The sequence below is a fragment of the Eublepharis macularius genome, chromosome 4 (assembly GCF_028583425.1).
Source record: "Eublepharis macularius isolate TG4126 chromosome 4, MPM_Emac_v1.0, whole genome shotgun sequence".
In the NCBI taxonomy this organism is placed as follows: domain Eukaryota; kingdom Metazoa; phylum Chordata; class Lepidosauria; order Squamata; family Eublepharidae; genus Eublepharis; species Eublepharis macularius.
In genome coordinates, this window is record NC_072793.1 from 73616679 (window position 1) to 73633831 (window position 17153).

Below are 17153 nucleotides of genomic sequence, written 5' to 3' on the forward strand. Positions count from 1 at the left end.
CATAATATTACTATTATTTCTTATTATATTTACCCAGAGATTCTCAACTGAACTTCCATGTATTTGATGTGCAAACCATCTCTCAATAGTAGAGCTTCATCTCGAAAGCGTAAGCCAAAAAACAAAACCTTTCCTGATAACACCATCTATGTAGCCAGCCATTTATTTGCAGTATTCTTCTTTCCCTTCCTAGACCATGGCCTTGGGCAGTAAGAACTGATGAAAACACAACCTCTGCTCCCAGGTCCTTCACCTTTTTACCCAGAGCCACATAGTCTATTTTGATGTGTTTAATGTTCCTATCAGTGTTGAAGTCCCATTGTCTTTAGGAGACTTTGCTCCCAAGTAATCATATATAGGATTGCAGCTCTCCAAGATAATTAAACCATAGGAAGCAAACCAGTTAGTGGTGAAGTACTGGGTTAAATTCAAGTCACGTTCTCTGGGGTGCTGCACAACATCTACTTTGGCAATGAGAGAACCCACTGAAAGTTCTCATACCTATAACTGCCAACTTTTAAAATTAAGTAAAATTAAAAATTAAAGTTGCATAAGGTGATAAATATTGGACTGTGAACGTACAAAGTATATTTTATTAACCAAACTATTTCATACCTTAATATCTGTCTATAATGGACAAAACTACTGCAGAGTCTTTTCCTTTAAAGAGCTGCGCTTATTGGTTCCAGAAGTCTGTTTCCTACAAGAAATCTTTTTCTGGCTTGTTGGAACTTATTGAGGCATTTGTAGTCATATTTTCCACTTGTTTCTGAGTACTCTTAATTGTAAATTGACATTTATCTTTTGAACTAATTTGTACAATACAGTACTCGGAGTCCCTTTTTTAAAAGTCATATGTATCCATTCTCAAGTATCTCTGCTCTGTTACTTCTCTCTCTCACACACACACACACACACTCACACGCGCGCACGCACACGCGCGCACACACGCACACACACAGTCACACAATTGCAGAGGAGTTAGCCGTGTTAGTCTGTGGTAGCAAAATCAAAAAGAGTCCAGTAGCACCTTTAAGACTAACCAATTTTATTGTAGCATAAGCTTTCGAGAATCACAGTTCTCTTCGTCAGGCATCTGACGAAGAGAACTTGATTCTCGAAAGCTTATGCTACAATAAAATTGGTTAGTCTTAAAGGTGCTACTGGACTCTTTTTGATTTTGCTACCACAGACTAACACGGCTAACTTCTCTGCATGTTTGAGTAGAGAGCTCTGTCTCTTTAATTATCTCAGTTACATGCCATTGTTTTATTTGTCTAGCTTGTTATTTACAATTCAGATCTTGAAAGATTGCTGTAGATGTAACCCATGCATTAATTCATAAGTAAAGATGGAGTAAGTCCGGATCATTGGGCAAGTGCAAATGCTTGATGTCTCTGTTGCAGTGAGCAATGCAGCTTTCTGAAGAAATCTGTGATAAGCAGCAGTTCTGTTATTATTTTGTTAGGAGACATTAATGAATTCGGGAGGTCTCCAGTATGTTACAGATTCAAAGGGATGTAAACACTTTAATTCCTAGTAATATGTGAATAATTTTTTTAAGCTTCGTAAATAACCTGAATAGTAAGTTCGCAAAGGAAAGGAAAGAAAGAAATTACAAAAGGAAGAATAAAAAAAGAACTGCATTGTGGAGGTAGCATGTTAATATGAATTACAGAAACAGTATAATCCTAAACAGAGTTACTCCAGTCTAAGCCCATGTAACTCTGATTAGGGTTGCTCTGAAAATTATTTTCTCCTCAATTTTTTCCTGGAGTTTTTCCTCACAGGAATTAGTAAAGCTGTTGGTTTTGAGGTCAGGAGGCTTTTAGAGATACTTGCCCCAATCTAGTTAAGCAGATAAAGCAGGCTTCACGAGTAAGGAATATACATGTACAGCTACCAGAACTGTGTACATATAGGCTTGTTGGGAAATCAGCAGTAGCTTCACACAGCTGTGGGAGATGGGGGTGATGCTCAAATGAATGCTATCCATTACCTCTCCCTATTTGGAGCTATTGTCAGTTGTCTGTGCACAGTTGTATCAACTCAAGACCACATTCTGCCAAGTCATATTTTCTCAGCATAAATTCTGCCATTAACATCCCATCACTGCCAAATCTTTGCAAACAGTGTTCCTAATGAGGCTTTGAGGACTATTAAAAATTCCAGGCCCTTCAGTGTCCACAGGACATATGGGGGTCCATGCAATGATGCAAAATATATTTTTGACAATGCTTTTTTATTAATTAAAAATGTTCACTTGATCCATGATGGTTCAGCGTTGAGGTGCCTGCTGGTTTCTAGTTAGTATATGAATGAATTAGGGTGGCTTCAGGTCAGAAGATGAGTATATTTAGATGCTTGTTAATCTATATTTACCTCACACCGTGTCACAGACTGCATGACTTGGCAAGGAGAGGTAGCTTAAACCATAAATGAAGTCCTGTTAGAGATTAGTAGCAGGCTTTTCTTATCCCTGTGCTAGATTTGGGGCAGTAAGTGATAGGAGTCAGCTGAGGGGACATCTTGAACTATAGGCGTCAGGGGTTGTCCTGTCAGACCCTTGTAGTTGCATCAATATTATGGCTTGCCAGGAAGTAATTTTACACTTGAATGCGCCCCCAGTCCCCTTAATCTGTGGCTGCCTTTGCTCCCTCCTAAACAGCTTTGCTGTCGAAACAGGATACCCAACCCATACAAGGGTTTCTTTTGCCACTGATGTTTCTACTGTGTACAGTATTTATGCTGAATGGAGCTTTTCTCTGACGGGAATTTCTTGTAGCTGGGTCATCAGTCACTGGTAAAATGACAGTCTTCCTGAAGAAAGCAAGAGAGGAGTGACCTTTATGTGACTGGACTTTATTTCGGAAACATTGTCATTTGTTGTACAGCTACCAGGCAGAAAGGTTGTTTTTTGTTTTGTCAAAGTACTCCTAGTTGGATAGAACAACACAAGTAGAAAAGTAAATCTTTAGAGCCTTGAAAGATACCAGGAGTTAAAAATAAATTTAGACAAATCAGAATTGGTAATACTAAAACTAGTGCTGTCAAAAAGCTTTTAAATGAGTCTACTTTTAGAAGGAACATGGGCAGTGGAGCCTACCTAGGTCAGTACTGTGTACTTTGATTGGTGGTAGCTCTCCAGGGTCTCAGGCAGAACAGGGTCTTTCCCAATACCTGTTCAGGCTTTTAACTAAAGATGCTAGGAACTGAACCGGAGATCTTCTGTGTGCAAAGAATGTGCTCTCCCAGTAAGCCATGGCCCAGCTGCCAAAGTAGTTTGAGGTCCAACCCACAACTAGCTACAGGATCTTAAAGAGAGAAAATGTTGATTTTTGTAATGTCTAAACTTAAAGATATCTTGCACATTTCAAATGGTTATGTTGTTCCTAGATGGGCAGTGATTAAAATGCCTTTGCTACCCAAGTTGTTATGCTTATTTTAAATGATGCCCATAGAAATTCTGGCAGAACAGCTGCAGAACATGGCAAAATATCTTGGTTAAATTCATTTGGGATGGTAACAAAATGTAAGATTGAAAAAAAACACATAAAACTGTGAGAAGGCTAGCTAAGCAGGAAGGGCTTTCAGTTCTGGATTTATGATTATGTTACTATGAACCTCACTCAGGTGTACTACCTAATTAATCTGATCAGAATTCTGGAAAATAAACAGATGAAAGTTATGGAATGGTGTTATTGTCCATGCAAAGTGGTAATAAGTGGTACAAGCCAGTCAGTCTGACTTCTGTTCCTGGGAAGATATTAGAGCAGATTTTAAAGGGATTGATCTGTAAGCATCTAAAGGACCGCTTAGTGATGTGGGGAAGTCAGCATGGTTTTGTCCCCAACAGATCTTGTCAGACCAACCTGGTTTCCTTCTTTGATCGAGTGACGAGCTTACTGGATCGTGGAAACTCTGTTGACATGATTTACCTGGATTTCAGTAAAGCTTTTGATAAGGTTCCCCATGACATTCTAATGGGTAAACTGGAAGACTGCAGACTGGACTATAAGACAGTTCTGTAGATAGGGAACTGGTGAGAGGACCGCATCAATGATCTGGATGAAGGCGTAAACAGGCTGCTCATTAAATTTGTTGATGATACCAAATTGGGAGGAGTGGCAAACACCCAAGGAGATAGAGTTAAAATTCAACAAGACCTGAATACTCTGGAGAAGTGGGCAGTTGTGAATAGGATGCAATTCAACATAGATAATGCACAGTATTACATCTGGGCCACAAAAATGTGAAGCATTGATACTCGATGGGGGATACACTTCTGGGTAGTAGTGTATGTGAAAGAGATCTTGGGGTAAAAGTGGATTGCAAACTAAATATGAGCAGTCAGTGTGATGCGGTGGCAAAAAAGGTTGTATCAAAAGGGCCATTGCATCGAAATCGCAGGTCATAGTCCCTCTCTATACTGCCCTGGTCAGGCCACACGTGGAGTACTGTGTGCAGTTCTGGAGGCTTCACTTCAAAAAGGATGTGGACAAAATCGAGAGGATGCAGAAGAGAACGACAAGGATGATCAAGGGTCTGGAGACTGAGTCCTACGAGGAAAGGCTGAGGGCCTTGGGAATGTTTAGTTTGGAGAAGAGGGGATTGAGGGGGGACATGATTGCTCTCTTTAAATGTTTGAAAGGCTGTCATTTGGAGGAGGGCAGGGAGCTGTTCCAGTTGGCAGCAGAGGATAGGACCCGAAGCAACAGGCTTAAATTACATGCAGAAAGGTGCTGGCTGGATATTAGGAAGAACTTTTTCACGGTCAGAGTAGTTCAAAGATGGAATCAGCTGCATAGGGAGGTGGTGAGCTCCTCTTCACTGGCACTTTTCAAGAAGAGGCTGGATGAATATTTGTCGGGGATGCTTTAAGCTCATCCTGCATTGGGCAGGGGGTTGGACTAGAAGGTCTGTATGGCCCCTTCCAACTCTGTAATTCTGTAAATATTTCTCCTGCCTTCAAAACAGACTCAGAGATCCTAGTATCCTAGTATAATATGAGATAAGTAGAAAGACAAATGAGCTTCTGAAGTTTTGCCTCTTACCTGATTTATCCATCATTCAAGCTTTGCTAGAGTTGAAATAGATATTAGGTCAGATCTGGTTGCAAAAGAAAATGCGTAGGTAATACTGTGAATCTATAGAACAGTAAAAAGATAATTTTAGAAATTATCCCGTTCCTTGATTTCAGCATCTATAGGTACTCTTTATTGACTCAGAGAGAACTTAGGGCCAAACTACAAGTGACGAATGACACAGGTTGGACACTTGTCAGCTTCCCTCAAGTTTTGATGGGAAATGTAGGCAGCTTGGCGGAATGTTGGACAAGTGACAGTTGAAAAATCCATTGGACAGCAGTCAGAGAGTCAAGCTGCAAGACCAGGATGCCTGCATTTCCCATCAAAGCTTGAGGGAAGCTGACAAGTGTCCAACCTGTGTCATTCATCACTTGTAGCTTGGCCCTTAGACAATGCCTCTAGAGCCGTTGTCATGATCCTGGGCATGTAGGCCTGAAGGAAGTCTGAGGCCTTACAGTAAATTTTTCTGTACATCTATCTGACTGCTAGTTCACCTGCAGACCTACATTGCCCAGGTTTAGGATTGGCCAGTCATTGCTGAGGAGGCTGGGCCATGGGGAAAGTAGTATAAGCCCCGCCTCTTGACAAGAGGGGAAATGTTTTTGTAGGAACTGAGTGGCAAAGAGGCTCAGTACAAGCAGGAGAGGTTCCTTCATCCAAGGAGGGTGAGTTGGGCCCAGAAAGGGCAAGATTTGAGGCAACAGTTAGGTAGTCGCTTTAGGAGACTTTATTTGGATGGGGAAAATATCAAGAATGAAAAAAGTTAAAACCCCATCTTGCCTATTGCCACAGCCCAAGTTCAAATCGGCACCCAACCCATGCCTGATTTTTAGAATTAAAAAAACCATCTCGAGTAAAGATTTGGTCAGAAAACTCTAGTGTCATAGTAAGAATAATATTTCTCTTTGACAACACTAGGGTTGCCAGGTCCCCTTACCCTTCTGGCAGGAGAGGAAGGGCCTGGCACTCACCTTCTGTATCCTTCCAAGAGTAACGTAATCACGCAGGCCCCTAGAGCACTCCTGTACTTGTCACTGGGTTGATTTTTAAAGAATTGGCCAGCTTGGGGCCCAAATTGGCCTGGCACAAAGCGTAAGAGCATTCCCAGGGCCTGCGCGATGACATCACTCCTGGAAGGCTCCAGAGGTGCATGACATCATCGCACCATGCTGGGAGCATGCCCTAAGAGTCCTGTTCCCCTGCCAGCCAAATGAGTGGTGGCCGGGGGGGCAGAGGCTGGGAATGGGGGATCCCCTGCCCCCACCAGGGGACCAGCAACCCTAGCATGCACACAGTTTCACAGTTTCTCTAAAAGGGAGCTTTTAGAAAGCTTATACCCCAAAGATCGTTGGTTTTTAAGGTGTCACTGGACTCGAATCTTACAGATTCCCTAGATGCAGAAAGGGGATTCTTTGAGACAGATATGTTTACATCGTTAAATATCCAGGCTGATTTTGTCCCAGAAGCAACCCTAGATAAACCAAATTATACAAGTTTAAAATAATTTTAAAATGGATAGCCATGAAATTGTTGAATTGTTTGGATAGTCTTGGGCAAGCCACTCTCTCTGCCCACATTTTTCTTATGCAGTCTCCATTTATTTCAGTTGAAAATGAACTTCCAGACAAGGCAGAAGTGATGCTTGTTAGGAAGGCAGAGATCTTAAAGGACATTGTACTCCCCACTTTCAATGGAGTTCATTTGACCCTTGCAGACTCAGTTAAAAGACTAGGGGTTATACTGGATCCAATGCTACTACTTGAAAAACAAGTTAAGGCAGCCACAAAAAATGTTTTCCACAACCTCACTCTAGCCTGGAAGATGGTATCTTACCTCAATGTAGCCAACCTGGCCACCTGGATCCATGCTATATTAACATCAATACTTGATTACTGTAATGCGCTATATATAGGTCTCCCATCTAAGTTAACTAGAAGACTCCAGTTGGTGCAAAACACTGTGGTGCGATGGTTATTAGGAGTGAGCAGGAGCATGAACATCACCCCTATTCTGCAGTCACATCATTGGCTACCTATCAGTTACCATGCTCAGTTCAAGGTATTGGTTATCACATACAAAGCTCTGCACGGCCTTGGTCCAGCATACCTACGGGACTGCCTCCCTCCCTATGTTCCTCCACTACAACTTTGCTCGTCTGAACAGGGTCTCCTGCAGGTGCCACCCTGCACATGGGCGAAATCAACAGTAGCCTGTACACGGGCTTTCTCTGTGGTGGCCCCTACTTTGTGGGACAGCCTGCCTGAGGAGATCAGGAGAGCCCCCACTCTCCTAGTTTTCTGCAAATGATGCAAAACTGAACTATTCAAAAAGGCTGTTGTATAGTAGAGAGGGGTCTCAATGCTCCACTAATGAGTTAGGGACCATAGACTTCACCACTATGTTGCCTTACGAACTGTCTGTTTCTTTAAATACGTGTTCCTGTGTCAGCCCTAGAATTGCTTATGTTCTGCTTCAGCATTTCTTCAACTCTGTATTGGATTCTTACTAATGTTATGTCTTTGTGAACTTGCGTTTATTTACCCCACGTCAATTGTCCTTGATACTGTCTGTACTACTTTCACGCTGTGTAATCCACCTTGAGTCTCAGTGAGAAAGGTGGACCATAAACGACATAAATAAATAATAAATAGTGGATTTTCCCTCTTTTTTCTAAAATAAGAATAATGAGCTGTTTGCTGAAGTAAGGTATTGGAAAGTACTTTTTATATTGAAGGTATCAGTTCTTCCAAGAAGATGCAGAGAAGTACATATATGGTTTCATTTAGTTCCCGTGAGGGGGATGCCTTTTTCTACGTTGGCACTCTCACCTTCATTTCTTCTTCCACCAAATTTCTAACTCTCTTGCCCCAAAGAAAAACTCTTCCATAGCTTCTGGGATGCATGGATATGTAGATAGTTTTTCTTTCACCTTGTCAGCTGTGCCCTGCAGTAAGTATAGGTCAGTACACTTATGTTGACTTGTCATCTGTTTGGAAACAATTGCTGCTGGAAAAGCTAGAGGAGCTGTTATAGCACCAACCAGCTACTGATGAGTTTGTGCTCGTTTTCCATAACCCATTGCAAATTGTAGTCATATCTGTCAGCAACAGGATCAAAAAGGATGTGCTTATCAGTGGGTTCTAGACTGCAGTCTTTGGGTCATTCAGACTACTTTGAAGGATAGAGCCAAAAATATCATAGAATGGAGAGACTTGATGTTAAAAAAGGAAGCGGGTTATGCATTGACGTGATGTTTTGAGGACCTGGGCTGCCAGTAAAAAATTTTAAGATTCACCATTAAGCGCTTTTTATTCTGTTGTACAGGTTAGAAATCTTTGTTACATGGTGACCAGGCGAGAGAAAATGAAGCACTCCATTTGCAAACTCCAGGAGCAGATCTTCCATCTCCAGATGAAACTTATTGAGAAAGATCTTTACCCAGGTAACTGCACCTGCCGAGGCTTAGAAAGCCTGCTGTCACAAATGTGTTTATTTGCATTGTATCAGTACTGTTGGAGGAGCTAATTAACCTTGTTGCTATTTTGCATAATTTGATTTAATAGCTTCTGAAAATGGAGGCCTAGGAAGGAGCCAGCCTTTAGAATCTCTCGACTCCAAGACCTCTGGATTTTATAAGGAAGATGTTCTTATGGGGATAATGATCTCTCAGCTCAGAAGTCTGTTAGGGGTGGAGAGAAGGGAAGGCTGATGACTCATACTGGTCTGTTTTTGCAGTGTAACCAGACAACAAATCCTTCCCTCACAGAGACTCTTTTTGCCTTTAAAACCTTCACCAAGACCCTTGAGGTTGGCATTAATATTCAACTGCCAGCCTTCAGCAGCAGCAAGAGGATGCCTGTAGCCTTAATGGCAGGTGTTGGGTAGAGTGTTGGAAGCAGAGGGACACTGGGTTCACTACCGTGCAGTATATACCAGTATATACTGGTAGCCATATTCAAGTTTTCCAAATCCAGCTAAACCAATCTGCATATTATAAACATTGTTTCACAGTTAATTACTACAAACACACACACCTTAGCTTGTAGTATTTACAGTGCAATCCTATGGAGAGTTACTCCAGTCTAAGGCCATTGACTTCAATGGGCTTAGACTGGTGTAATTCTGCATAGGATTGCACTGTTAGTCTTAGTTGATAGACATGGAAAGTCCTTATCAGATGCAAAACTAAGGATACTTTCCTAGGAGCAAACAGCAGTGAGGAACATGGGAGTTACTTCTGAGTACAGCTGCTTAGGATTGCTCCCAACTGGATCATAACTTCAGTACGAGGAAAGATGGGTTTAACTTCCTTTCAGCAGTTTTCTCAGCCACACACACTCCCATACATACCATGCTGCAGCATGGAAAGGGGAAAAAGGCAGTGACCCTGCCTTTGGCAGTCTTATTTATCTGCTGTGGCTAATTGAAGCTGGAAGAGAACAATTTAGGTGGGGGAAATAGCATGAGTAAAAAAAGTTAAGCCCCCACCTTGCCTATTATATTCATGCCTGTCTTTTAGAGTAAAAAGACTACCTCTATAGCAGAGATTAAGTCACAGAACTCGAGTATAATATGTGGTTTTTCCCCATCTCTCCTTCCCCCGTTTGAGTTTGAATATCATATTAGGGCTTGTCTCAGCAGTGCTGACCATTTGGACCGTGTTCACCTGCCCCGGGTTGCACAATGAGTAACTAGACCTCAAATCCCTCCTGGATTAAAGATATAATTTTCCTAAATGAGAGTGTGTCTGTTGATCAGTCAACTAGCCTTTGTTATTTAAATGAGCCCCTTGGGAGAGGGGAATATTTACTTGTGCTGTTTGACAGAAGGAATGCATTGGGAGAATGCAGTCATGTCTTGCCAGATCACCTAAAATTTTGGAAAAATAGTATAAAACTTCAGTGATGGCAACAAGGTTTTTCAGTAGTGAAAATCAAGACATTGTCTTTGTAGCATGATTTTTATTCCCTGATGTCTTGCAGGTCTGTCTGAAGGGCACCTTGTATTTCCAGGACATGGCCACGACACTGAAAATAAGTTATTCTAAGCTCTGCTAGGCCCTGGATAAAATTAAACCCTATATTACCTAGTGATGTTATTGAATATTACATCTTTAAACAAGTAATGATCATGCATTCATCCCTGTAACTTCTTGTCTCATAGGCCTATTTGTAGAGGTCTGCCTGGTCTCTAATACAGAACGGGCAGGGGGATTGACTTCAAAAAATGTGGAACCAATTTCAGTAAAGTATGATGAGAAAGAAGTCCTTTTTTTCTAAACAGGCACATTTACAAAACATCTTTTGATATTATGGAGTATTACCACTCAAACTTTCTCATATTAGTCATTTGTAACTCCTTTCTTTAACTTTCAAATGAGTACCATTAACTTTGGAGAGATTGCTCCGAAACAATCTGCAAATAACTACCAAAAGCTTAGTTTATCCTATTTGTAGAGGTCTGCCTGGTCTCTAATACAGAATGAGCAGGAGGATTGACTTCAAAAAATATGGAACCAATTTCAGTAAAATATGAGAAAGAAGTCCTTTTATTCTAAACAGTCACGTTTACAAAACATCTTTTGATATTATGGAATATTACCACTCACACTTTCTCATATTAGTCATTTGTAACTCCTTTCTTTAACTTCCAAATGAGTACCATTAACTTTGGAGAGATTGCTCCGAAACAATCTGCAAATAACTACCAAAGGCTTAGTTTATCCACATTTGAGAAGCTGCAGCTGTTCCAAAAGAGAATTAGATCAGAAGTTGTGCCTCGTCTCCCATCTGTTAATGGAGAAAATGGTGCCAACCCCTGTTTGTCATAGACAACAAGGTACTTTCTGAACACATACTAAATAATCCTCTCAATGCTACAGAGACATTAGGGCAACCCCCTTAATTTCATAGTGTACATGAGACTCTGATGTTGTGCCTTCTGTTGTTCCTGTACCAAGGGGTTGTAGATCATGTGCAGGTAGGATATATGCTAGAAACACCGCAGTAGTTGATTGTTAAACACTGGGTTGCACCCTGTGGACAGTCTGCTGACAGAAGAGGAAGAAGTGACAGTCTTGCCCAGTTCCCCTCCTCACAGCAGTCCCTCAAGCCTTGTGGCATTTTGACTGTGAGGCTCCTCTGATGCTCAGAAATGCATTTATGGGGGTCACAGAAAGCTTCCAGGGTAACAGGAAGGCAGAAAAAGATCCACTTCTTCCAGCAGAAAATCAACAGAATACAACCCATTATTTTTAATCATCCTTATCTGCAATGCAATCATCTTGCAGAAGTATGCTTTTCCCTTCTTGTGATTGTTATTGCTAATCTTGGCCTAGAGCTCTAGATGTTACGGATTTTTAATGTCAGCACCTGTTTCATTGGCAAGTTTACTAGCAGTTGCATTGGCTTCTTGGCAACTGCCTCTGGTTCTGTTAAGGAACAAAGGTTAAACTACTGGCGGGTAATCTTTTTCTTCTCTGTGCTTTTAGCTTTATCTGTAAATTCATTTGCTGTATAAATTAATAGGGAGTGTCTTACAGTGAATGCACAGAACAGTTTGGTTTTTAAAAAAATAAACATAGACTTAGTAGATTTTTTTCACACATGACTGGGCATTCAAAAGTATGTAGTTGTTAAGTCTGCATCTTACACATTTCTTTTTCTTTTTTCCTTCTTTTTGCAAGAAGAGCACAGGACTGAAAAATCAAAGCTATATAACATTTTCTCTAGAAGGAGCATCTGGCTGTTTGGCAGAGTTCTCAGTCAGTTGTTGTGTTTGTGGCTTTGGCGCCACCTTAGAAGCCATCATGTGATTGAGGTTCCTTTAGGACTGTCTGGACTGCATTCTCTTCAGCTCAGAGTTTTTCCTGGACTTGAATTTTGTGGGTCAGAATGTGTGCACTGAAAATCAGTGGCTCAAAATATCCTGGTACATGATCATGAATACAAAAGACGTATGCAGATAATGTCATTTGATCACTGTACATACATGAATAATTTTTCTCCTTTCAACTGAAAAGATTCTTTTTTTGTAGAGTTTTTCATTATTTAAACTATAAACAATAACATAAAAGCCATAGACAACAAACATAAAAAGAAGACACACTAGCAATACATAGACAAGTGAAAAAAGAAAAAAAAATCCTTGAACTAAACTACAGATTCAACTGAAAAATTTTGAAGTTCTGAAAATGTTGCTCTGTTGGAGCAAAAACAACTTGAAACATCTTAAAGAATAACAGATTTATTGTGACAGACATCTTTGTTGATTAGAACCTACTTTATCAGATGCATGAAGTGTTAATTGGTGGGTATGTACATCAGAACAAAGAAAAAACATTGTAAACAGTGGAGCCCAAAGGCCATGAAGTACAAGGGTAGTAGCAACAGGTCTGTGGCATGATCCTAAATGCATACAAGATAAAAGCATAATGACCTGTTCACAACAGTATTTTCTGTGCCAGTGCTACTTTGCTAGCCAGACTATTTTTATTTAACACATTTAAGAGGAAAGGTTTTCATTTAAGTTTGTTACATAATATAACGTAGTTAGAAATATAGCATTATCACATAACTGCTGTTGTAAATGTATCACTGCCTTTGGATCTTCAGTCCAGCTCCTCACGTTATCTTAAACTTTTACCTCAGGAGAGTTCTGGTCATAACCATGCAAACCAAGCTTCAAATGTTCTCTGCTTTACTCACACTTTTACCTGGCAAACATCTTCCTTTTTTGTTTGTGTGACCTATATGTTGCTGCATCCCAAACGTTTTTTTCTGCCACTAAAGGCTTTCACCTCAGACCTCCTCTGTTTAACTGATAATATAGGAAGGCTTGTTACAGCTGATAATTTTTACAAAATGGTCAGCACGTGACGGAGGTTGTGAAGTAAAAAAAAGATTTTTTTAAACAAAAGTAGAATTTATTTATAATTACATAAGAGTGATGGTTGCAGAGTTTTGATAATCATATTGGTTTCAGAATAGTTCATAAGCTTGGTGGTTTCAAAATAATTATATCTTCTTAAAGATACATACACAGACTAATTTTCCATACAAGTCTTCACTAACTAAATGTACTCACTTGTCCACACAGACATAGTTTCATTCAGGCCTTTCCCCACAGCTTGCCTGACCTTGATAGAATACCTAGATAGAATAATCTCTCAGATACACACAGACTGACCCAGGTGCACACACAGTTTTTCTAACTTAGACAGAATTAGCCTCTCAGGCTTCTACACAGTTCTAAATAGCTAGATTAAATATTTAACAGGCTTTTGTTACCTAATATTCCAAATGATACCTTGTCAGGACAAACCACACAAGTACAAAACTGAACTCCAGGGTCTCAGTCTTCCTCTGTAGACCCAAAATGTCCAAGAACGAACAGGCTGCCATTCAATTTATATACCGCTCTTCAGGACAACTTAATGCCCTCTCAGCGGTTTACAAAGTATGTTATTATTATCCCCACGAAAATTGCCCTATGAGGTAGATCCAGAGGAGTTAGCCATGTTAGTCTGTAGTAGCAAAATTGAAAAGAGTCCAGTAGCACCTTTAAGACTAACTAACTTTACTTCAGCATAAGCTTTCGAGAATCACAGTTCTCTTCGTCATAGCCCCACCTATGAGGTAGGTGGGGCTGAGAGAGCTCCGGAGAGCTGTGACTGACCCATGGTCACCCAGCTGGCTTTAAGTGGAGGAGTGGGGAATCAACCCTGTTCTCCAGATTAGAGTCCTGCTACTCTTAACCATTACATTAAACTGGTGTAGCTTAGGTCAAGAGCTTAGTCAAGAGCTACACACAGAGCTGAACTAAGAGCAGAGAACAAACTGAAAGTCATATGCCATGGCACCCGCAACATGGTCTAATCCTGAAGGTTCAGTCAGTGTTGCTAAATCACATGACCCTGTTTCTGCAGCTGAGACACATTTGCATCCAGAGCAACTAGGAGCCCCCCCCCCCTTCCTCAGCACTAATGAAATGGAATGAAGGGGATGAACTTTCCTCTTCTGTTCCTGGCCTTGATGGTCTCTGATCTTAATGATCTCATCCGCACCTGGGGCTGTGAACACCATCTCTAAGGTGATTTCTCCGGGAACAACTAGCTTGAAGTTTCAGTAAGTTTCCAGGGATTTCTCTTGCGGCCTGACTAGTTCAAAAGCCTGAACCAAAGTTTTGTCAGCAAAGAAACCAGCTAAAAGAGGCTGCTTTCTTGACACACTGAATATCAGATGCTGCAGACAAATTACAAGAGAAGCCATCACGCCTTGCATGTGTATTTCCCACAGGCATCTGGCTGAGCTCATATGGAAACAGAATGTTGGCCTAGAAGGACCTTGATCCAGATCAGTGTTCTTATGTTCTTTTCTCTTCCAGTGGAACATAATTTAATTCCATACATAATGTTTACGCTTACTCCAGTTTTCAGTTCTTTGGAATAATTAATTTAGAGAGTTGGAGTTTTTGTTCAAAATGAAACAGGCTTTGTAAGATTAGAAGATCTGCACCTTTATATTTCTGTGTGCAAGCTAGTATAATTTTGGGGGATCCTAAAATGGGTAGAAAGGCAGCATAAAATGTTTTAAATAAATAAAATAAACCTCTATTTTTAGTAGGCAGAGTTGGTATTATAGACATATCATTGCGAGATACCATGTGTGGCACACTTCAGCTTGTGCATATGTTGTACTTCTGTGGTGTTTGCTACAAGGTACTACTTTTATTTGTCTGAGGTTCGATGCTATCTACCCGTTTCCTTTCTTTCCTAATGGTTAATAGCATAAACTTGAGTCATCTCCAGCTGTTACCATTACAGACTCAAAATGTAGCTACCTACAGGTAAAGGCTGCTGTTATTATGTGCTTCAGCAATCATTGATAAAGTACAAATAAAGATCTTTGAGAATCTTAGATAGTAGACGCTCTACAGGTATTATGTGAAGTACAATTATGTGTAGTCAGATTGCTGAGCAGCAGCCAGAATATTCCTTCAATATTTATTGTGTATTTAATGCACTCTAAGATGCTTTATATATGGGATGTGTCAGAATTACTAATGAATATCTCAGTTTGGAAGCTAGGGAGTTCCGCAGCTCCTGTTTATCCTATTCATCCTGCTCCAGATTCTCCTGGATACACATAGTCAGGGAAGACTTCCTCATTCTATCTGTGACTCTTCCAGCTATTGACCCTCCCTGTCTGGGTTATAGAATTTATTTTGGAGCTTCTGTTCTTTTAAATTTTGGCTTGGTTTTTTAAAAAGAGTACACACAGTATTGTATGCAGTTGATGAATAGTGAAATTGGAGCTGGTTTTGATGATAGCCTTTGGATTTCAGATAAACTCAGTTTTGTTTTGTTTTTTATAAACCACATTTGGATTAAAAGTCTGTTGTGTAGCTGTTGTGTGAATGGTTGGGAAAGATTGTCCCCGCCAGCTAATGTAGTGGTTATTTCTGCCAAAGCAGACCATCAAGAAGAATATTGCAGCCATACATTAGATTCGCAAGGCAGCTTCCATGCCAGCTTCATAATCATTGAGGATGTTCTGGTGCAGGTGTCTTCTTTTTTTAAAAAAAAGTTTGTAGCCTATGCCAAATGGTTCATATTTGCCAGTTTAGCTTTTATAGGCTTTGAGCTGACTGGAGCAGAGTTGTTTTTTCTGTTTCAGTTTAAGCTAAGGTTTGACTGCTCAACTACAGCAATGCAAACTTCTGCAAAAGAGATTGTTCTAGCAAGGGATCCATTTGACACAAAAGAAGCTCCCTCTGGAATTCTGTTAAGCCAAGTGAAGGTTTGCCAGCAACATATGTGGAAACAGGATCAAGTCACAAATATCAATCCTGTGATTCAAGAGGAAATTGCAGTTTTACTAGAAACTGTGGACCCAGTCCCAAGACTATATCTTTGTTCTTAGAAGCTAGATTCTGGCCTCCCCTTTTTAAAAATATAGGTAACTCCATTAAAGCTTTTGTTTAAGTGACATACAGATCAGACTGAATGAGTTCCCCACTTTTTCCCCTTGAGACTTATCTAAGAAGTTGTTTCAGATACATAGCTGCCTGTGTTGGCATTCACTGTGTAGACCTATAAAAATCATTTTCATATTTACAATGTGTTTGGATAAATAATAGCTCTTTCACTGGGAGTTAAATTTTTGCACATCATTCTGTAATCCCAGTGGTTGCAGAGGTTATTAAATAACCTCCAAAAATGCATGAGATACATTTCATTCTGTTTGATCAGTAGCCCAGAAGACTTTGCTTCCAAAACAAATCTTTCTTGGAAATGTGCTTAAAGTGGCCTTTTTTATTGTCACTTGTGGTCGCTTTGGAAGTCTGGCTCTAGAAAGATGAAGTTATGGAAATTTTTTCGGCTTGTCCTATGTACAAATAATAAGTGATATATTCATATAATTCTGAAAGACAGGGATTGCCAACTACTAAGGACTGCCTGCTTCCAGTGTTACCTTACTCAGTCAGAATGGTCCTGTATGAAAAATGTAACACTGAAAGAGTTTATAAAAGTGATTGCATTCCAGAATGTCTCCCACATATGGATACTTCACACCCAGGGCCCATTGCTAAATGAATCCTTTTAGAAGACGGGAGAAAAAATATATGAGGCCTGAGGCTTATTTTAGCTGCTAAATCCAAATAGATGGGCAGAGTTGTAGACTAGAGACAGATTGGGAAGACTCTAAAAGCCAAATAGTCTCCTGTTTGTACCATTCTGGGATCCATAGAATTAAAGCTTCTTTTAAAAACATAAATCTAGGTAGTCAGTCTGTGACAAGATGGGTTTGGTTTGTTTGTTGTAATTAACAAAGCGTACAAGATGAGGGTAAAGCAAATTAATTTTAATATATAGAAAAAAGTCTTCCAACATAAAATAAAAGTTGGTTAACAATGTAGTTTAAACCTAATGTAGCTAGTATTTTCTCTGTTCTGTGTCAGTAATAAGAACAGGGCAGAAATTATATTTATACAAGTGGGGACCCATGAAACTTGTAGGGGCTTCCCTCACTTCACCCCTGGGTATAGGAGTACATATTTAAAGCA

General features: G+C 40.2%; 1 protein-coding gene across 4 annotated transcripts in view; it reads left to right on the top strand.

Annotated features, from left to right (window-relative positions):
* The window catches only part of JADE2 (jade family PHD finger 2), a 245191-nt gene that overhangs the window by 206122 nt on the left and 21916 nt on the right, over nt 1–17153 (top strand). For all 4 annotated transcript variants that reach the window (XM_054976016.1, XM_054976017.1, XM_054976015.1 and 1 more), the window contains exon 10: nt 8412–8529. In XM_054976016.1, coding sequence (XP_054831991.1) covers nt 8412–8529 — 118 coding nt within the window. The remainder of the gene's footprint in view (nt 1–8411; nt 8530–17153) is intronic.